The sequence below is a fragment of the Anticarsia gemmatalis genome, chromosome 7 (assembly GCF_050436995.1).
Source record: "Anticarsia gemmatalis isolate Benzon Research Colony breed Stoneville strain chromosome 7, ilAntGemm2 primary, whole genome shotgun sequence".
Lineage (NCBI taxonomy): Eukaryota > Metazoa > Arthropoda > Insecta > Lepidoptera > Erebidae > Anticarsia > Anticarsia gemmatalis.
In genome coordinates, this window is record NC_134751.1 from 5,700,955 (window position 1) to 5,724,449 (window position 23,495).

Consider the following 23,495-nt stretch of genomic DNA (forward strand, 5'->3'; position numbering starts at 1 on the left):
AAAACGTTTGAAATAGATAGCCTTAACCTCTTTAGAAACAGTATTCTAGATTATAACACTTTATTGCTAAGTTATTTATCAAAGATTCATCATATCAAAGATTTTGTCGGGCTTGTTAAACACTTATTAACTTATTTGGCATTTCTACCGTCCCGTCAAGGATCTTACACAGCGATATAAACCCTCTTAAAATCGTAAGTACTTGATATAAGCGGTCATTCACCCTGCCCACGTGGAAATTTGCACACTTCCGCAAACATCGTCGTATTTTACCTTAAACGGGGTAAAATATATAGCATGTAACCTCATAAATTTTAAGTACTGCATTTATCGTGTCCAGTAGCTCGATTTTCTACTGCTATCGACTATCGACAAATGGCTAGTTACCGGCAAAATTTTGTACGAAAATCTGAGCGGGTGCCGTGGGTACTAATTTTAAGTTCATTTTATATGTCAAACTCTCGATACTCGATAGTACTAAGTGTAGTAAAATCGCGCTACAGAATAGGTCTGTGGGACGTCAATATATGTTTTATAGAGACGTCGCATCCTGTTGGCTGGTGTTCGTGTGGATGTAGCGAGGATGTACTGCAGGATGACGGTGTTTAGTCTGCGCTCGTTTATATACGCCACTGATTTTTACATAACTGTATAGTGTGGACTGCAAGTTTTGAAGATATGATTTCATTTAAAACATATTCCTTTTTGGGCAGTTGTGGTACCAAACCATTTTTCTTACAAATATGATGTTGTTTTATACTTATATCTATAACATTTAGGTATAACAACACGAACAAGAAATGCAAGTTTTAGGTTAGTGAAAGATGTAGTATTTAGATTATTAGGCATTATAAAATAATTACAATATTTAGCAGGAAATATTTACTTTTATCGATTGGTCACCGAATTAGTAAGCCATGGTTGTACACTGTACAGTAAAGTCTAAAGTGTCACAATTTAATTTACATCAAGGAAGAAACTTTGGTCAAGCTCCTCTCTTTGAAAGCCCGCAGATACAGTGGGTCATCCTCATACAAACAAAACAAACTAGTCCCGGCATGCACTCGCAAATTCACTACAACTTTCGAGACAATAGAAAATATTCAGAATTTCGCTTACACATAAACTCGACTATACATATATTTGAATAACCTATAAGCTTTGTTAGAAACTAGAAATGCTACTAGAATATGTGTCTCTTTATGTAAATACACGTAAAGAAAAATGTGTTACTTTTTTTTTAGAATATGTTGCGAACGAATTCCTTGTCGGGTTTCACATAAAATCTAAATTAAATCATTAATTTATTTATAACTAATTTTGACACTCACGATAGTCGTAACAATTGCTTAATCTGCCGCTAGCTCGGAAAAGAGGTGAAGCCTTATGAGAAAATCTAGCAAGTAACTCATGGCCACTCTTTCCAATCGGCAAAATACTATGTTGTTGATGCAATAATATGCATTCATATTATTCAAACAGAAGCTTGGTGAAGTGTTGAAGAGAGGTACATATTTACGAGTATAATAGAGAAAGAATAAAAGTCCATAAGAGAAAAAAAAAAATAATAAAACATCGGGTGACCACTAGGACCTATGTCTAGAAATACTATAGAATGTAGTGTGTTTGAAAGTAGACCTCCTTTGGTCTAGCAATTGACTCTAAATCTCACAGTTGTCAAAGTGAACAATGATGAATCACCTGTTATGAGAGCAACATACATTTTGTTATAGGCCACTTAAATCACGGGAGTCAAATCAAACCAGTGTTTAGTGCTCACTCATGTTTACATAGAGATATTAGATAATCGAGATGTAAAAATATAGTGAGTGTTATAGAAAATATTCTTTAAGATAATAACGACTATGTACGATAGAAAAAGATATACCTACCCAGTATATGACTCTATATGTGTTTTGCTCTACGAGGTACAGAGGTATACATCTCTATTTTCTATAGGTGAGCACTTTTACCCTAAAATGCGTAATTCTTGAGAAGTAAAACATCAAAGAGACTTCCGAGAGAAACACAGTAGGTACCTAAAGAACGCCTAATGATATTTTCCTATTAACGCCATTCATGCAACATCAAAGTATTCACATTTCTGTTGCTATCGATAAATACGCAGGTATACAACCAATATTGGATTTACTGAAGGTGTTCTGAACCTATTCATCGTTTTGGGTCGTCGCTCAAAGGGCGACAAGCGGTCTCTTCGTGTCTCCTTATTACACGACTTTACACCTTATTATGTAGGTGATAAGGGAGTTTATCTCGGTTGTAAGATGCTTTCGCAAGCTTACATAAATCGCGTCGTTTAGCGCGGAACGGACGGATGTATTCGTTACGCATATAAGCGGGTATTTACATAATTTGTCCACTTCTATCGTTGTATCCTCATAGTCGCTCGTGTACAGGCCCCCTACGCCCGTGGTGCATGTAGTACTGGCGTGAGAGGATATTAGGCACTTGAACTCACACGTGGGAATGTACACTCAATAACAATATTATTGTATTGAAATTGATACATATTACGTACGTATAGTATTTTTTTTTATACAAACTGTACACAGCGGACTTACTGTAACCGTAAATAGTCCCTATTGAATACATATTTTATCTCATTCTAAAAAAAATCTGAAACTAAACGTTCATTTTGCCTAGTATTCATAGTCTACTTCAATCTCGCCTTAAGGTCTACGTAACCTATAGTACAAAACTGCGAACTCAATAAGGCATAGTCACACTCGAGCGGGCTGAGATGTCTCCAGGGCCCTTCACGTCACAATAGCTGCTAGCCAGACTGTCTGGGAAGGCTATAATATGTTGTATCTAATGACTATACACCCTAATTAGCAGTAACCTTCAAGGCGCTAATTAGAATTGTGCCCAATGCGCGTTGTGAATGACTTTAGTAATTTATCAAGTAATTAGGTTAATTTCATGTTAAATTGTAACGTTTTACGATGATAAATTATGTGCTTTCTTTGATGTTATGTAATGAGGGAGTGTGGGTTTAATTTTGTTATAAAAAATGAAGCAAACCATGAGACGACGAAAAAGGTTGATTATAAAGTTCAAAGACTGCTAAACTACATTTACTGTACTAGGAATATGATGTTTTAAAGAAAATGTGTTATTAATCTATTAGCACTTTGACTAATATTCGCTTAAGCACGTATTTTAGAGAAACGTATAGAGCGTTAAATTGGTAAGGCTTAAAAGTAATCAAATTATATCAAAGAACTTATTAAAACCACAAGCAAGTCACCAGTGTAAAAATAGAAACAACAAACCCTTTACCTAAAAACAAATGTGTGTTAAACGTGTGTAACAAGAGCACCTACAAGCGTCGTATCGAATAAACACAAAACATATTGAATCTCAAGTGGTTTTCACACAACGACAAATGGAGCAGCGAGCCCTTAAACTTCCTCATATTTCAATTTATTTTTACACTGTCCAATATATCATGGGCACAGAAATAGACATCTCACAATCTGTTCCTACACTTGAAGTGTTATCTTTTATCTCTCTCGCACCCTACTCCCTATTTTCACACGTGAAAGAGACATCACACACATGTGGGCACAATTAATCAAGTTTACACGTACATCACACATACAAAGTTAGTACCTTTGTCCAAATGTCAATTAGGAAGTAGTTACAAAGCTGATAACAGAAGAACAAGATTGATGGTCTTCTAATAAAGATGCTGTAAGGAACCCCGTGGATTGATGAAGCTTGGAGAAAATCAATTGGCCAAATTAAATTAACGGTAATAAAACATACAAAAGTGATAATTATTATTCTGAACTATTCTTTATGTTTAAATTCAGCCAGTTCGATCTGAAATTTTAATAAACTTTTAATATTTCTAACCATTATTTTTATTTGTTTCGTTTTGACCGGTTGTAAATATCATATTATCATACTAGCGGCCGTCCGCGTTTTTGACTTCGGTTTTTTAAAACCACTTTTCGTCATAGCTGTTGTTGTCAATGGTATATAGCCTATAATAAAAGCCTTCTTTAATAAATAGACAAATATATAATAACATAAATAGATAAATAACAATACAAAGAGATTTTTCAGTTAGAATCAGTAGTTCCGGAGATGCCCTAAGTACATCTTTTGGAACACAGTCAAAAAGGATTTACGTATTCCAAAATATTTTCACTCTTTTAATAGCTGTCTGATCCGACACGACATTTCGTCAGATTTAACAAGCTTTTTTGTAGGTACACGAGTATACGTGCTCAGCCTTAAATAATATATGTGGAGGTAACAAAAGCGAGTTGTAAAAAGGATAGAAAAATCCGTACTTATGAAGTACGAGGCCGTTAATTATGCGGATGGCACGGAGCGCCATCAAAATTTTTGTCCCTTGCCTAAAATTTTCAATTTAAGCTCGACGGATTTTCGGGTTATTAAGGTATGTTTTGTAGCTGTGTTTATGTTCGTACTTATGGTATTGTTCCTGTAGTTCATTAAAAACCTGATAATTATGAAAAAGGTGCCATTTCATAAAATATGAGTGCGAAGAATATGGCAATCGCCTCCTACTATATAGGACTAACATTGTAAATGACGCAACGCGAGTATTTAACGTACATCCCTGCCTACGACCTTCGCGTATAACGGGCGTAATATTATGCATACTTATGTGTATGTTTGTATGTATACCAAGAAAAATATTCCTATTTTTGTACATGCTGTATTCAAAAGATGATGATTGTATTCGATATTATGGCATTCAATTCAGAGAACATATTTAAATAGGTTAAGTATAAATACACATGTTTCCTTCGCAACAACCAAAATGTGTTCACCCTTAAAATACTTACATATCTGGGAATAAGGGAGAAGTATTAACCGAAATATTCGAGGAGGTAGGCGCGCTAGATTCCGAGCCAGTGAGCACGAAATCAAACGTGTCTCGTATCGTTCGCGTCAGATTCCTTCAGGAACTCACGTGTTTTACATACATTGGATCTCTTCCAATATCACATATTTTATTATTCGCTTTGACAGGTAGATTTAAGGTCCTTTTCTAGAGTTTCTTACTCGAATTATAGAACCTAATCTAACTGAGCCATGGTATTAAGATTTCCGCCAAACGTGGGAAAATTCGCACATTATATTGTCTTAACGCAGATAAATTTTGTTCCGTATCTACGTTGCATAGATACAACATAATTTAAATATTTTCTTGATATTTCCGTTTAGCCATTCACTGTTAAAATTCGTTGACGACTGAATGCATTTACATTATTTCTTTGTCGTAAACTCTTCAAAAGCAACATGCAAACGCGGAAATCTTTAAAATCCTCATAAAGCTAAAGTTGTTTTAACGACGTCTGAAGTGTCGATACAATCATTAAAATGTACGGACTGAGCTTGAACGAGACAAACATCTTAGAATTCACTCAATCTCATTATACTGAGGAATTTAGTATCAAAGGCTTTAACGCCATCTATAAACGCTTATGAGGGTCCCGTACTCTTAATTACATTCCTTTGTTAGAGAAATGCTCAGGTGGGCATCTATAAAATGTCATTAAAAACTAAAACCATTCAGGAAAAAATGTGTGCTCTCTTCAACGCAAATTGATATATATTATGAGTAAGAATGTAATTATATTCGGTACATAAAATGCGTCAGTTATAAACTTATAATTACTAGAGTTGATAACAGATCACAATTATTACGTACACCAATTTAATGCATCGTTAACTCTCGATTATTTGTATGCTAATTTTCTAACAACTAACTCGGTAATGTTATTCAAAGTAATTTAAACTTAGAGAATAGGCCGCAGACAATATTCAACTTTATTCCTCTATAGACTTCACAGTGACTGGCTGTCAAATAAAATAAATACGGCTTTATGGTGTACCATTAACTATAGGCCAATGATGAACTCGACTAAATCGAACCAAACAGACTAAATCGATTTCACCCAGTGACGTGGAAAGTTCAGATAAGAGTGAGAAAACATTGACCCAATCATTCCGAAGGTGCGGCTTATTGTGACACCTTATCTATAGAGCCATCTCAAGGGGATGTCAGGAAGCAATTTGTCGAAGTCGTAAAATTGGAAAATTCAATTTCAAGATGAATTTTCTTGTTTACCTCGCTTGTAAAACTAACCCTTTGTGACACGTGATACTCATCAATACTTTGTACTGAATATTTTTTGTGTTGATGGAGACTGATGGAGTTTAATAAAGGTTGGGAGTGTGACGATTAAAATTAATGAAAGGATTTTTCAAAGCTTTTATCGGGGCTGACAGGATTATGTATATTGTACAATGTATATGATCTACGCTTCTCATGGTATTCAACCCTTTATATCACTCGCTATATGTACATAAATCCCTTTTATATGCGCAGCCCGTCTCCATAAATGCTAAAAGCTTTCAAGAGATGTCACGAACGGCAAAATTCTGTTATCATTAGGAAATTGAATTCGGAATCTTGACGCAAATCAATCCGATTACGGAATATAAACAAAAGTCAATAGAATTTTCTTGAATGACTTTCGTTAGGTTTGGGCTTCATTCGTTACAAATTAAATATTATGACAAATCATTTTCCGCGCTTTAAACGTTAAATTAAGTTACTTAAGTAGAAGCAGAAAATCCAATTTGCTTTGCTTCATATAAACTCGATTTAGAGTGCCTGATTCTACGTAGAGATTTATTATGTGCGTTGTCAAAATGCGAAATTTTAAAAACTTATAAAACCAAAAATATAACTGGCAGTTTAACATTTAAAAAACGGTTGCATAATAGAATATGTGAAATAATTTTTAATAATTCGTATTCATGCTCTGTAGTTCCATCGCATCGTCAAAGGAACCCCTGACAAAAGATACATTTTAAATGTCAACTCAGCAAAAAACTAACGTTAATGTAAAATAAAAACAAGACAATGGCGTAGTCCTTCACACGTCCACATCAACCCTTAATTGTCGTGGAGTGGACAAGCGCTCCCCTACATATTACAATGAGCGATGACAGCGGCTCCCCGGATATTGCCATAATCAACAAGATTTGTCAAGCATTCTTGTGTTTCTACATTATTTTTTGTTATCTCTACTACACTGCTCATCTCTCTTGCGCAAAGTTTCGCAGGGTAAAGTACAAAGTAGGCACATACGTATATGTTTAAGAAGTACTTTGTATATTGGCAAAACGAAACAGCAAATACTTAAGTACTGAAAAATTTACTACTAAACTATATTTTTATAGGAACTAAAACTGAAAAACATGTTTCTGACGTTGACGGTTCAAAATGAGTCATTGTACGTTTAAAATAAATTTTGATTAATCAGACTCATAACCTGTCTTCAATCTGTACACAATCTATCCAAGTAATAAAGCAAGTTTCACAAAATAATGATAATATAATTCAATGAATAAAATATGCAACATAACACTAGCGATATGAATCTTACAAGATTTTATCTCTTTGAGATAGTTTTGACATTAACTTTTCATTACACACAAAAATAGCTCCATAAAAACTATTTTATAACAAAACTTGTACAAGAAAACAAAGTGTATTATTTTCACAAAAGTTTTCGTAAACAAAACATAATTGCGGGTATGGAGTTTTATTCAGTTGTAGACAAATAGCGCAGCAAATAGGCTGTATTCTAACAATGGAACATTGTCTATGTTGTTATATAGTTGTGTTGGTACATGTAGCAGGGTACCGCGGTCGTGGACTCATGGGGCGAGTGTTTCCGCAACGTACACCAGAGGGCGCCTACATCGATCCGGCCGTCTCTACTACCAAGAATGCTGCTCCAGTTAAATGTAAGGTTTTATTGGAATTTCGTTGGGTAGGGCTATGTAAAGATTTCATTTTAATATGTAAATATTAAGAATCATAATTGAAATTTTTGCTTCCGGAACATGTGTGGTATTAATATATTATGTACCAACTCATTATGAAGGAAATTTAAAATTAGCACACATTTAATATACGTTAATACACGAGTTATTTTAAAACGATCAATTACAACGAATAAGTATTTTGGTAAACGTTATAATCTATGTTAATAAATCAATTCAATTTACATAACAAGAGTTTATCTGTTAGTGTTTATCAGATAGAAGTGAATGTTATTTGTGCAGAGCAACTGGTTAATCTGTTAAGAAAATATTAGCATAACTCGGCTTGAATGCGAACAATGGACCTCAATGGAGCGAAACTGCGAAACTCTCAGCCGTTGGAATGGTTTAACGTACTTTTGAATTGCACGTGACGAACTTCGTGTGCGGCTCAAACTTAGTTTATCTTTACTATTCATCGTAGAACTTATATAAGAATACTAATAAAATATAACTGTCATAAAATGATTTAAATAGATGAAACCACTTGTAATTATTCACAATACACACAAAAATAACTAAGTTTCAAGTGTAAATGAAAGAATAATTTAGCAAGTGTTAAGCAAGTACCTCAGAAAAAGGAAGTCGACATTCCAGAGGCGATACGCGTTGTAAAATACCTTAAAATATCCAGACTACTGTTCCAAAGTCTAGCTTTACGCTGAGGCAGGAAGCTCCGTCTTATCTCGCTAGACTAGAAACCCTAATATCCTTGGGAATAATAAGGATAAAAGCAGTTGTACCGTCTAATGCTTTTTTTTATTCGTCCTTACGACTCCCACGGGAAGTGACAGGGTGGACTGGTGGTCTATTCTTAGCCGAGGCCACACAGCATTACGTAAGCAAATTAATAAAATTCGTAGTCTGTTTATGTTTTGAGGAAAGGCGAGTAGAAACGCTGACGCGGCTTCAAAGACACTCGTTTCCTTAGAAAGATTTAGATGTAAATGATATTACTGCGTGACGGGAATTTTCTAAAATATCTCACGAACCTCCCAGCGATGTTTGTAATAAAAAGAGTAATAAATTATAAACTGCCCGCCGTGATTTATGAATGCGATGGAACAAGTTAGGAGGCTTGGCGCAACTTAGATTTTTTGGAATAAAATTGCGTTAGCAAGTTAAGCTTCGGACGAGAGGAGGAGAAGAAAAACAGACAAAATTAAATGTCTATTTTGGATAATTTAGATAGTGTGTGAGTAGTTAAGTCTAGAGACTAGAAGACGTCTTTTTCTGTTTTCTATAGTTCAGCCGTATGCAGCACAGAACTATTTACTAAAACTTAGATTTATAATAAGTCTGTGCTATGTGATCCGTATTTATGTTTGTTCATACTATTCGAAACTACATGTACCTACTCTTCACAAATAATTATTTAACTAAAACTTAAATTTAAGCCAACGTTAAAATCAGAGCGTAAATTTCAGTTGGCCGGTACATTTCGCCAAAGCAAAACACACTCGCATGTTCAGCAAACAACATTAGTCTGCGTTTAACCAAGTATAGCCGCTATCTACAGGATAAAGCTGTTCTAGTTTGCTTACATAAAAGCATCCCTTTTAACTAAAACCCTCAGATAATAAGTGTGTACCCAACGGGTGAATACATAAAGTAAGCCGCCCTAAAGAAACATTTTATTGCGGTCACAATTCTACTTTATGTTAACCGTAAACATAGCTGGATGCGGCGGATAAGATACGCTAAAATATACTAAAGATATTTTAATACCCATTTCATTATAATATATTTACAATTTACAAATAAATATATAAACCTACTCGAGTCAAGCTACGGTAATTACACTATTCCAACTATTAACGACATCAAAAAGGAGGAGGTTCTATATTCGAATGAATGTTTTCCAAATGAAATGTACCTATGTACATACCTATATTCTACTTACTATCTACTTAACTATGAGTTTTGAAATACGAAATTAGCAGCGTTTGTACCTTGATTTGATCAAAATTATAGCCCGTGTTTCCTGATGGCCATGTTTTTTTGCTTTTTAATATTGAATTTAAAGTGATATTAACGGTACCGGAGCTTCCACTAACTTATTACACTCAAGATGCGGGCAAAGGTCAGGAAGCAAAGACCTCTTAGCGATAAGACTCCCCAGTCCCCATTATACTGACCATAGATTATATCATTTCAAAACTTTGTAACAAACTCAACATCTTATGACCCTACAATCCTCAACATCCACTTGAATCCTTACAAGTGACCTTAATTATTTACAAAAGGAAACATCAAAAGCATAAAAATAATTAAGTAGGTTTCTAAAACAAGGCTAAATTTCGCCAGAATTTTGTGGTCGAAGCTCCTGTTTGACCTTTAAATTTACTCAAAAACTAAGGGGTATAAACCGGTTGTGTGAATTTCTACGGGATCATAATGTCCGTTTAAAGTTCACAACACAATTATAAACGTAGTTGTGTTTGATAAATGAATGCTGGTCAGACAGACACTCTATGATAAATCGATCGATTGGTAGCAACAACTTAGCCGGAGGCTTGCCGGTGCACTGTCAATCTACTACAATCATATTTCAAGTTCCGTTACAACGATGTATTTTGGTTTGTATTTCCGTGTTCATACGTAAAACTAATCCTGGATTTTTTTTTTCTTCTTTTGTTTAATAATGTTTAAGTATATTGTTACGTCTATCAAATAAGATGTGTCTGTAATGGTGGATGTAACTCTGTGTATAAATAAATGAATTATACCTGTGGTAAATGGTACTCAATAGATTTGGATATTTACTTAGAAACCAGTCACAAAATGTACGATAAATTTTCTATACTTAATACTTTTATTTTTGAGTTCCAATCATATTTGTCCTATGATCTCATATTACTCTTGTGGTAATCAAATCACAAACAAAAAATATACTGATGAATCAATATGTCGTGTTTACGACGTAACGCAAAGTAAGTAAATTACCCTAACAATGATTTTAAAGCACAACCATTTAAGCTCTTTTCTTTTAATAGTCGCTAATCTTTTCACTCTTAACTCCAACGCAACACAAGAATCGCGTGAAATCCGTGGTATCGTCAAAAGAAGTCAGTATTTACATACAAGAGACAGTTTCGCCAGTCATCCGGTATAAATAGATGTACCCTGGCTTCATGTCGACAATGTCTGATTTATTACACCATCGCCTGTTGAGTAAAATATTATGAGGGCGGGGGATGAAAGAATACTATTGCTGTGAGACTAAGATATGATCTATGAAGCGGTGGAAAGGAAAAACGCCTTCTTTGTGTGTTTTTTTATATTTTTTGGCTTCATTGACTTATTTTTGTATTTACTACGATATAACATTGATTGCAATTGCTTTGCATTACTAACAATATTATAAGTCAAAAACTACGGTTAGCGACACTATTGCATCTTAAATTTATATCCTTTAATCTTATATTCTCCGGAGTAGTTACACTGAAACCCACAGATGAAATTACAAATGCCAATTTCAATTATTTCTTCATCGTTTACATAACTATACTATATGGCAAAGGTTTTACAGAATTCAATATTTTATAGTGACTTGTCACTGACTGTACCTCATTAACAACATTCTCACGTGTCTTCCTGATTGTACTATTAAATAAATTATTCAAATTCAACGAAACATTCGTTCACTATAACTACTTAATATCGTTCGTCGGTTCAATCATCCTGCGAAGGACAGTGGTTCCCAACCAGTAGTGGTCCGTGGAAGTCAAAATGTGGTACACGAATGATTTTAAAATTTAAAATTTGTGATTATGATTATTACACTTAATTTTTATATACTTACATAGTGGTCCCTGTTAACAAGAATAATATAAAAGAGGTCCTGGACTAGGAAAAGGTTGGGAGCCCCTGGACTAGAGGAAGTCATGTGTTGCGTCACGTATTCCATGGGGAATTGATTCATCAGCCATGAGTCAACAGAAGCCGAATATAATATACACGCCATGTAGCCACATGTATTATAACTGATTCTTTTGAATCATTGTAGTTATTATTAGATATTTTGATGTATCTTTTCAAGTCGTTATAGTAGGAATTTTAAGATATGATAGTCTTATAAGTTAGTAGACCTTGTATGCAAGGTTTACGGCTGGTGGTGGTATACAAAATTTAGAACATCAGTGTACCATAGGCTTATGCAGCTGACGTTACATTGTCGGGTACGTACGTCGTACAGCTACTTAAGTTAGTAACTACACAGAATTATTAATTATAATCTAGATAAACATGCTCTATGCATTCATGCAAGGCTCTATACGAAGTTGTCGGATTAAATACACTACAGATTTAGGAGTGTTTAGTCAAAAAAAAATCACACTTTTTCTAACAAAACTAACAGTATAACTGTCTCAAATAGGACAGCTGAGTGTTATAAGTAAAAAAATTACACACAAACTGCTAAAGTATGTTTTAAAAACCGAAGAGTCCACTCTAAGCATACCAATTCGTGTTTGAAAATAGCCCGAATTCGGTAGCATTCGTTTAATTTAAAAGTTTAAAGCACACGTAATACCAAAACGAGAGCAAAGTTACAGGGCTTTAGTTAGTCTACGGATAGACTTAACGTTGAGAGCTGTAAAACGAACGGTCGAAAAGCTTTTGCACGAAAAATAAATCTTACCACGATGGTAGACAGAAATCGGAAAGTAGTCTTTAATAAGAATAATTAATAATATAATTAAACTTATGGAATACTGGCTTCTATCACAATACCTGTTGAATTACTAAGATCAGCCTACGGAATAGTTATTTATAATAGTTCGTAATCATTCGTTTTAAACCCGCACCTAAACCTGAACCTATACATCACCATTAGGTACGATAAACCCGTCATTCTTACGGAAATGATTTATTTCCTCTACTTACCGCGCACTAAAATCCAAAATGAATGCCAAGTCCTTAAAGTTCCTAGTATTTGCTTATTCATCCGTCAAGCTTAAGCTTTTTATGTAATGGGGATTCGATGATTGAACACACATTAAAATTTATTTATTTAGATAGGAACACATTAGTGCACTTCCTAACACGGTTAAGACAAATTACTTTAAAATGGAAACGACGCGTGTGGCTCTTAAGTACAAGCTTAGAACGGCTTTTAAAAAAATACATCGATTAGACATCATAATTATCGAAGCAACGTTCATAATTTTCAGATTATTTCTTCTTCTCACAATATTTTTTATAAAAACCAATCTACTTAAAATGAAAGCCGACGTTTACGATATAATTAAATCACTACTTCCAATAAAATATTAATTGAATGCATATTCAATTTATGCCGAGATAAACTGTGGTGTGAGGCCTACATTTGGTTTTATATCTATTTATCTGGCGCGTCTCCCAAACGATGAGCGACGAAATTTGAATAATCACAACGACGGCAGCTGCGTGCAAACTACGACCAGATATACCATTTTATGGTAAGCTATGGTACGATGAAGCTGGCATCCTAATGCAGAGTGGGTTTTCTATTAACCTGTGTCGTGTGGACCAAATGTTGAGATTAAAGCGTTTGAATGCCCATGTAGGTATAATAACACAGTTTAACTAAAGTGAGAATACTAGTTGAACGGTAATGTTCTCTAACAAAAAAGACGAACATGAGGAGTAGTGACAGAAACATAATATTCATATTGGCGGAGAATATTAGAAAAAGTGATGAAAATGTAGAAAATGTATAAAGCATCTGTCACATAAACGATCCATTTTTAATATTGTCCAATAAAATGTCCAATATAAAGTAAATATCTGGGTGTAATGTAGCAGCTGTTGGCGTGTCCTCGTCCGCGGAGGAGCCCGGGGCGCGCAGGACATTATGCCCGACGTAATATTCAACGCTTCCCTAGACAACACTGTCAGGCCGCGCCTCGCAAACTTTCGCCTATTCCACCGTTCGGGTTTTGTGTTAAATGAGGGAAATGTACCACGTTATAACAATACCGTAACTGTGTTTATGCCTTTTCGTACAAGTTTCAGAAGCTTTATTAAGGAAGTTACAGTACTTAAAAGAATTTCGGAGGAGTCGTATTTTATTCATGAGTTTGTAGAGAATTTTATATTATACTTTATAAATAACATGTCCAGGTTCTAAAGGACGGTTTGCGGAGCATTCGTTGTCGAAACAACTGCAAAGAGATTAGCAGAAAGTTAGTCTAGTTTGTTAAAAGTTTTCCTGTACGCCCAACGCGGTAGTCTCCGTTTCTGTATCGTGCAAATAATACAGATTAATATCGTGGACGTTTCCTTTTTTGCGATGAAAAGGAAAAGTTAGCGGAGGGTTTGGGGAAAGGTTAACGAACCGTGTTTAGAGGAACTAGGATTGAGTTTGTTATTCTTTTGATATGACTCGTGCAGTTTCATGATTAATCAATAGAAATAACAGTAACAAATTGACTGAAATGAAACGTTTTCCAATAATAGCGTCAATACGATAAATTTGACTAAAACGCATTCGTTTGTCCGCAGTCTGAACGACTTTTAAACGAAGTTTTTCTTTGAATTTTATACAAAACATAAACTATCGAAGCCTCTTTTATGATTTGACTGAAAGGTATATCTTGATGCTAGGTATATTTTTCGATTAAATCCACAAAAATCTGTGCACCAATTCTTTGTTCTCACCACGAAAATTCCTTCAGCATTATATTAATAAATAACAGCACTAAAGCAATCTGCAATAGGTTCGCACGTCTGGTGGCGGGACTGCAACTGGCAAACGGCAGACCGCATGTTCATAAAAGCTCATTTTATGGTAATGCTGCGTCGGCGGCAACTATTTGTGCAATTTGAGCAGGCCACTTCGAACGACGGTACCCAACTTGTAAATATTCATGCACGTTGCAAATTATTGCACGTTCACCACATTTTTTTAACAATTTCGTGTTAGCAGGTTAAATTTGTAGAGGAATTCTTGTGTTCAAGCATCGTAAAATTTAGTGGCTAACTATTTATGAAGTGTTGCTCTTTATTTTTGGAATGGGCAAGCTTATGACAATTAAATTACTTATAGTGAAAATAGTATTTCATTTGCAGAAAATCTTCATTGCGTATGTTAGTAAAAGTTTGTTTACGAGCATTCGGAAATTAAGAGTGTATAAGTAATTTATTGGTGATTACGAAATTGATAATTTAAAGCTAAATAAGAGTTAATTTAAGATACCATAATTAAACTTCATCCAAACAAGATTTTATACATTTAATTCGCAACCAAGCCTATGTAACCAGGTAGGCAGATACATTCAACACTACCTACACACTCTGTACCTATAACTAAACCTACATGCAACTAAACGTATCAGGAAAAATGCAAAAGGGAAAACATAGGGTTTCGCATAACAAGCGCCGGACCGCAATAAAACACCTGCAATCCCGAGCTTCTTTCTTTTAACGTCTAACCTTCCCTCCCTTCCCCCCTCACCTGCCCTTATTCCCCCCCTTAGTTCCTAGCGTGTCGCGTAAACAGGGGAAATTCGAACAAAGAAAATACAGGAACAATTTGCAAGCCTTCACGACAATGCAGAATTTTGCTGTAATTGTTCAAAAGTTCATTCTCTAAAGGCAATTATTTGTGTACCGAGAGAAATTAGCTTGTTATATCAATTAACATGGAAGTTAGGTTTTTATGCAAGGGTGTCGAAATTGCAATATAATTAGTTTGTTCTTGCATTGCAACTGAATTTGCTCTTTGTTGTTTGATGCGGGTAGTTCTAAGATAAACACGTCGAAGTAAGATTCTTGCAAGTTTCGAAGTCAGAAACTGTCGGCCAGTTTAAGGAAGTTTGGCGTCAGTTTGGATTGGCCCCTAACTTAACAATCCAAAGAAAGAAACTGCAACTGAATCAGAAAATACATACATTTACCTTTTTCCCTCCTATATTTTCCAATTAAACGCATCTACGAGTGATAATATATCATTCACAATAAATTAGCACAGCTACGCAGACACCAATCATGTCAGACAAATTTAACCACCTATGCACTTGCAACGCTGTACAACTACGGCTAAGTACGTATACGTTGTAGGGTACCTCTAATTAAGCCGGCAATGTAACATGTCATGCTCGGAAACGCCATGGCGTCATGTCGTCATGCTCGTATCAAACGTGCGGTGTAACGAGGTGATTTGGAGCGCACTCATAGACGCGGACCGCCATGAAATTAGCCTCGACACCCAAGTGTATGTGCGGCTAGGATATTGATATACAATCATTGCTTAGTTGTACTTAAGTATTGTCACGTTTGTTCGTGTTTTAAACCTCTTGCATAGTCAGTGAATAAGTGATTGGTGATTCATGAAACTATGTTTTGAGAATGGTTGTCTATGCAGAGTTGATCAAAGCGGCACTGTTGCTAAAATAGAGTCTGTATCTATCACTACCTCAAATTAAGGATATTTTAATGTAGATTTAGATTGATTGTCTTATCCACAACCCAAAAAATGTAGAGAAAAAGGAAATATAAATGAACTCAATCAACCAAACCAATGGCAAATTGTTTTTTTGTACCACGTTGTTCAAAAGTTTACTGAAAAACCATATAAACTGAAGCTTTCGAAATAAACTTTACCACTAAAACTATTTGAAACCCAACCCTTTAACAATGGCGTTATCTAAAACAAGTCTAAAACTAAAACGAGCGACACAAAACAACATTGTTTTACGTTGGTGCGTTCAAACAAAAGCCTATTTGCTCGCCTATATTCATATGTCACAGCCCTTTGAATAAAATAACGTGAATGTATGAATGAATGAACCGATAGATTCCGATTTCAACGAACCTTTGACGTGTATTTGGAAATGGTGCTCTAATTTTTACTTCAATTCTAACTATTACTATCATTACTTAGTTAGAATTCCCGATTCTCTACTACTATCGACTTCGAAGTTTAATACGAAAATCTGTTTACCGCCTCTACCGGGCTCCGTTAGAACTATTTTGGCAACACATTTTAAATGTCAAACTTTAGATACTCGATGGTATCTAATGTGCAGAATCGCACTACTGAAGCAAAAGTTGAGGCCCTTCTTATTTTTTTTTTCTATCATAGAGCCAAAAACGTAAAACTTTAAACTTCACGAGTAAAGGCATCTAAGATTATATCATTAATAACTGTATACAACTCTTCTGTATTTCATATGAAAACTTAACCTTTATGATTTATTGTATATAAATCATAAAGGTTAAGTCGCATATATACTAAAACAGTCCCACCTAACTAGTAGACTAAGTAGTTCTAAAATAATCTTCCTAGCAATCACTCAGTCATCTCACAACGGGCAAAAAAAAGACACAAAAAACAAATTGCAATTCGGAAAACAAAAACTAAACGAACATAACAATTTAGCCTTCAAATTAATAAAAAAGTTAGTGCCATCTTAAACGAACAGTAAGTTTACAAGGCGTGTTCTCGGCTTCTCATTTTATAGACTTGGAAGTTTCACGAACTAATTACCATAAAGCTAATTAAATATTCCGGGAAGTGGGAAGATAGTGCTGAGGAATAATTTGGTAAACGGAGACGGTAATTGTCAGGTGCAAAGTTGTAAATATATACTACAACTATTGTATTAGTTTTGGCTTGCATCCTTGTTTACGGAAAAAAGTATGCTTATGAGTTAGTCCAAGTACCTAATAACCTATATGAGGTGTATCTTCGTCAAAATCATTTCACTAGTTTTGACGAAAATCTATACGTTTGCATTAAAATAAAACAAGCATCCGCCCGCGGCTTAATTCGCTTGAAAAGATTTCTCAGGATAAGAAATAGCTGACGTGTTAATCCAAATTATAACCTATCTTTGTAGAATTTTTGACGTAACTGAGTAACAAACATCCATCTGAACATCCAAATTTTCGCATTTAGGTATAATATTAAATAATATTCGTCAAACTTAAATCAAAACAATGCTCGTGTGTTGTCGATAACTGAACTATAAACATAAAGAGATCAGAAGTGACGGGTTGAGTTGTGTGTTGTGGTTTACGCGGTGAGGCTGTTTGGAGCCCCGAAATGATGGAGTACTTGTTACAAAATTAGTTATGGAAGTAGGTGTAGGTTAAGCTTGTGTTTACTGGCTATTATGTGGTTACCTTTGGTGTTTAATTAAAAAAACTCTGTAATCAATGTGCCTCAGAAACCGGGCACAGATACGTGATACAACCACGATACTACAATCACAGTGATATAACGCTAATAAATAAATATTGAAAAATAATAGAAAAGATAGCCAATATAAATCAATTTTAGACATTATTTTCACATAAGAACAGAAAACAGCCATGAAGTTTCAACGTTTTTGGGGAGCCATCCTCACTTCATGAAATTAGACAATGATGCTATCTATGCGAATTTAACAAAATTAACGTTTTTATGACTTTTCTGTGCATAAAGCTGACTGTTTGCCCAGCACAGAACACATTAACACATTTTGCTGTGTCATACTTGCTAAACAGGCATTTTCCCTTTAAACGCGGCCCTCGGCGTTACGCTTTTGATTTATGGGGAGTGATGCGTACTTAAATCGCCTCGCCTGATGAATAAACCGCTGATTGATCAATATTTTAACAATACACATACAGTGTTGCCGCAAAATAAGTTAACTGCGGAACGTTTCGAAGTATCGTGTAGCCGCGCACATTTTAATGCATCGCCGAACAAAGCCAATGAAATGTAAACTCAGTGCTTCATGTTTTGTAAAAGAATACCCGCCTAGAGCTTAAATATAAAGGCACCTATGATAAACATATTTATGAGCGTCTGAAGTCGTTGAAGGTAGCGAACTCAAAGGAGAACGCCATTCAAAGACATAACTAACTTGAAACAGCAGTACAACAAAAGAACACCACTTGTAAAAGGAAATATTTCATAAAGTATTGTTAATTAATTTCGTCCCTTTTTCAAATAAAATTGTAGGTACACTCGAAATTGGCTGTTACACGTTCCTGCTGCTAGAAAATAAAATGAAACGACTGTATAATAAAACCCTTCTCGAATGATTGGAACGAAACGACAGAATTATTCAGTTCGAGTGACGTTAAAAAAGTCATTAAAGGGACTCGCATTCACGCTTTTTAATTCCAACGACGGTGGTCTATTTTGGATCGTTGTATCTTTATTACGGTCCCGTGCCGAAAGCTGGAATGGAAGTGTGAAAAGTATTGTAAAAGCAAACTGGCGTAATATTAACAACGGAGAATGCCTGTGGCTACGGCGGTGCAACAATGGAGCTCAAAGAAAGCTTATAAATGTTTGTCTTAATCTAGACTACGATGAGTGTAGGTAGTTAGCACTCGTGAATGTGAACGTATATTCTGCGTAAATTTCCATGAAATTCTGGCAACTTTGCTAAATATGCTGGTTAAGCAAAATGCTGCCATCTTGGTTGTTTCACACGCTCCATATACTCTCATACGTCTTGAATGGATGCCTGAAGGCATTATCGATTGCCGTTAGATTTTATTACGATCGTGAGTTTCCTCAGAATGTCTTACTCACCGTTTAGGGCAACATATATATTTTGGATGCGTTTGATAAACTGACTAACGACTAATGGTAAGAAACCAACGTAGATCAGAAACCAATAAAGTATACTTATATTTTTTTTTAAGTTTTACAACTATGAAGTCCCGACATATTTTTTCCGGCTCGTTTCTTAATGTAGTCTCTACTCACAATTAATTGTTTCTACTTAAAATTTCAAACGCCCATATGGGTAATTGGAAGCTTAAGCAAATTGAGAACAAAAAGAACACATTAAAAACATGTTGCACAAGCCATTGTCCACGCACTATTACTAAGAACGGATCGGCTTGACGGACATTAGTCAGTAGAGTACGCGACCGCACGACATGTGGTCTCTGTTATCTGACCCGGGGTGTAGGAGAAAGCCCTGTACAACCCGTCTGACGGGTGCCGTTGACACACATTTCAAGTCCCGGTACATTTCTTTGTGCTTTACTGCTGCGTAATACGACTGACCTGCGAAACAGCCACTCTGCCCTTTTCGCGCATTATTTACAAGTAAGGCACTGAGCACGTGTAGGTACGGATAAATTACAGCTATTTTAAATATTGTAATGATTCAATTATAAAAGCTTTTAGTTCGTGTTAAAGCTTGACCAGACAATGGATAGGTATATTTTAACAATAAACAATGAATATTGTTCGTTGTCAAATTTTAACAGAGCGTAATGGATATTAACTCCATTATTTTATGACAGCCGAGTATCGACGAGTATCAGGCTATCAGGCCGTTATTAATTACAAGCTGCAACTGTAATTAACATTTTGCGATATCAAGGCGTGGAGGAAAATATAATTTTGGGAATTTGCAGACAGAGAAAAGACTTTAATTTACTTTCATGTGAGTAAGTATATTTCTACGTAATTATAAGTATCTACCTACCTATATACATAGGTACCTAGCTATTAACAATAATATTTTGTTTCTTTTTACGCTGTAAAAGACTTACGAGATTAATAAATAAACACGGATATTCGCTATACACATTGATTCAGAAAGGAAAGAAAATTTGTTTAACCAAGGCATTCCTTTTCATAGCTAATAAACAAGCATAGCAATGTAGCGATAACCGCCAGTGCTAAAACTCAAATAGTCACCTATAAATCCAGATCTCAATTCAGTCAAACGGGACCCCGTTAACGAGCTCATCCTGAGTGTGACTGGCTAGTTAAAAATGTATAGAAACCAAATGTTGCGTGTACAAAACAAACACCAATGGATTTAAATTAAAATCAAAGTGAACCGGACTAAATGCACAGATCGAAGCGTTCATCGGTTCGTAATAGTATTATCTACTGGCATTCGTAAATTAATCGTATTGGATATCCGATACGTTTTATTGAATTAAGCCAGTATCTGTTTTGATTTCTATTAGCTTTTAAATTTATTTGTGCTGTGAGATTAAAAAACTATTAGACTAAATAAATATAGACCTAGTATATTTATTCGTAATAAAACGTATTAATTATCTATGTGTAACATGTGAATCATGTCCAATCACTATGAATAAAATAACATTGATAATTTGGTGCTTTTATCGTGATTCTAATAAATAAGCAGTTTATCAAATAACTATCAGAGCTGACTCTAGGTAATAGTTAATGACGTTACAATAATAATAGGAAAAACCGTAAATACGCGGATATTACCGAAACTGAGTCGAAGAGAAGAAAATAAATAAAACATGATCTAGATTTCACAGCTTTCAGACATAAATCTAAACGACTAAATTTGTGGTCATTTCCCCTAACCATTAAGCGCGAAACCCCGTTCAAATTTCATATCGTAGACATAACTAGAGTATAACGCGGATAGCACCTACGCCAGACGTCTGACTCGGCCAGTCTAGCCTTCTAAAGACAAGCCGTCTCATGTTGCAGCAAACTGCTTTGTTTATAAAGGTGTGTACACAACACGAACATTGATGCAAATGTGCCTAACAAGCCGATCATAACGGCGCACTCTGCCTGAGAATTGGGTGGCAATTGTTGAAATTTGCATTATTAGGTGTTCTTTGGTGGATTACGATTGTATACAGAATTTGTTTAGATTGTGGAGGCAATGAAGTTCTGAATGCATTGTAATATGTATCTAAGTTTATACATTGTAAGTAAGTATTGTATTTTATACAATAATAGGAGTAAAAGTTTAAACATTTTAAGTAGTAGAATTTCAACGCTAGGGATCAATCTTTACCGGTGAAAAATCAGTAAATTGTGTTTAAGTTTTCGGATCGGAAAAGATCCGAAGGTAAAGAATGCGATTGCAAAGTTTGGTATGCCTAGCAAGTTTGTAATTAATGGTATGAAATTGATCTGATCTTGATTGATTAATGTTAATCCCTACATACTCATTAAACTTTCATTGCACGAGGAAGTGCAACATCATTCATCATTGTGTACCTATTTATTTTATTCCTTTTCCGTTTCCCGCAGAAAGTTCGCCAGTAATTGTTCGAGTCTTAACACCCAGTCCAACGCAAGATAAGACAATACATAATTGATGATAATTCCTACATTATGTATAAGGAAAGACGAACTAACCATGGCAGCTCCTTGTTCTCCTCCAGACCAGACGGCGTCGCCAACGTGTCGGCATCACCCTCCGTCCTCCCTCCCGGATGCTCAGGGATCACTCGCTCTATCGTAGTCACCTCTTCGATGTCCGAGTCGATACCTTGCGCGAAGTCCATGTAAAACGACTCGCGGGAATCACTCGAACCCCGTCGCAGTTTAAGCGACAGGTCCGGTGAACTGTCATCCATTTTTATAACACTTTTATCGTTTCATTTCGCACTAAAATTCGTTTGGTTATTCAGTATCGTCTTTTCACATCCTTATGCATCATTTCGCGCGGTTAACCCATCTCCGACTAAGAAAACTTTGAAAAGAAAAAACTTTATTCGTGAGCATTTTTGTCATTAATATCAAATTATGAAAACTTTTATTCAAACAAAATTGAATAGACACAATCTCTAATGTCTCTGAGGCACAAAAAGCGCTCGCACACAAACAATAGCAATTTATCTTGTCGCGCTACAAAAAGGCCGGTTCGACGTAAAAAGAACAATGACCTGTGAACCGTTCCTAGTGTAACCTTCCCTAAAATCGACACCGCTTCCTGTTCCACTAATAACCGACTACGCACACACGCACACATGTATTTACGAACTCCCAAAATTACGCATGTGTGCGTCAAGTAACTCCGTAGTAACTCGTAGTGTCGTATTCGCATTCGGCTCCTTTACGATGACTTATACGACCGCCAAAACGTCCGAAGGTACTATCAATCAAATCAGGACGCTTTGTATGGCGCGCAAGTAATGAATATGTATCTCCTGTAATATATCTTGCCTTTCATTTTGGTCAGTGGATGTACAAATTTAGTGCAGTGAGTCAAACCAACGGCCCACTAACTGGATTAATAAATACTTATTAACATATTAATCAAAAGGAGCCCCTCAAGTTTAACCACTGACCCCAAATCTCGCGAGCTCATAAAATACAATAACGAACTAAGTGATTCTTATAAGAACACAATATAAAGTCTCGCTCCGGACGGCCGGTTCATTCAGAGAGCTTTTGAATGATAACGATAAGGCACGTCTAATATTAATATTAATACCACATCCGTGAGCGATATCAATCGCCGCCGATCCCTCGGGAACAACAATAATGCCCAAGAACAAACATATTCATCGGAACACGACAGCCGATCGGGCGATCCGTATGCTAGACACGCATCGCACGGCAGAGGCGTATTGACACGGAATAATTCAACGGGCAGTCACTCACACCGATACACGATAATGTCGTAGTGGGGTAAGCACGTGACGGAGGAACGCGACGGGCGACGGCGGCGCCCTCCCGCGGCAAAGGTTGGCGCGCGATTGCCGCCGCGCGCCCAACGCAGCGCTGCCGCACGCGGGAAGGGCGGGGGATGCACCCTCGGACCGAGCGGGATACGCCGGGATGCCAGGATCAATCTGACGCTCTCCTACCTACCCAATATTCGGCAAACGGTGCCATTCAACTACATTATCGAAAC

General features: G+C 35.8%; 1 protein-coding gene across 3 annotated transcripts in view; it reads right to left on the bottom strand.

Moving 5' to 3' along the window:
* Positions 1-23,439, bottom strand: part of OtopLc (proton channel otopetrin-like c) — an 83,364-nt gene extending 59,925 nt beyond the window's left edge. Inside the window, exons 1-2 of one of the 3 annotated variants that reach the window (XM_076116625.1) lie at positions 23,243-23,439; positions 21,992-22,328 (exon numbers count right to left, since the gene is read on the bottom strand). In XM_076116625.1, coding sequence (XP_075972740.1) covers positions 21,992-22,212 — 221 coding nt within the window. In that variant the 5' untranslated portion in view covers positions 22,213-22,328; positions 23,243-23,439. Of the gene's footprint in view, positions 1-21,991; positions 22,329-23,072 lie in introns of all 3 variants that reach the window. The other 2 variants (XM_076116626.1, XM_076116624.1) reach the window with 2 other exon arrangements.
* Between the last annotated feature and the right edge of the window lie 56 nt (positions 23,440-23,495).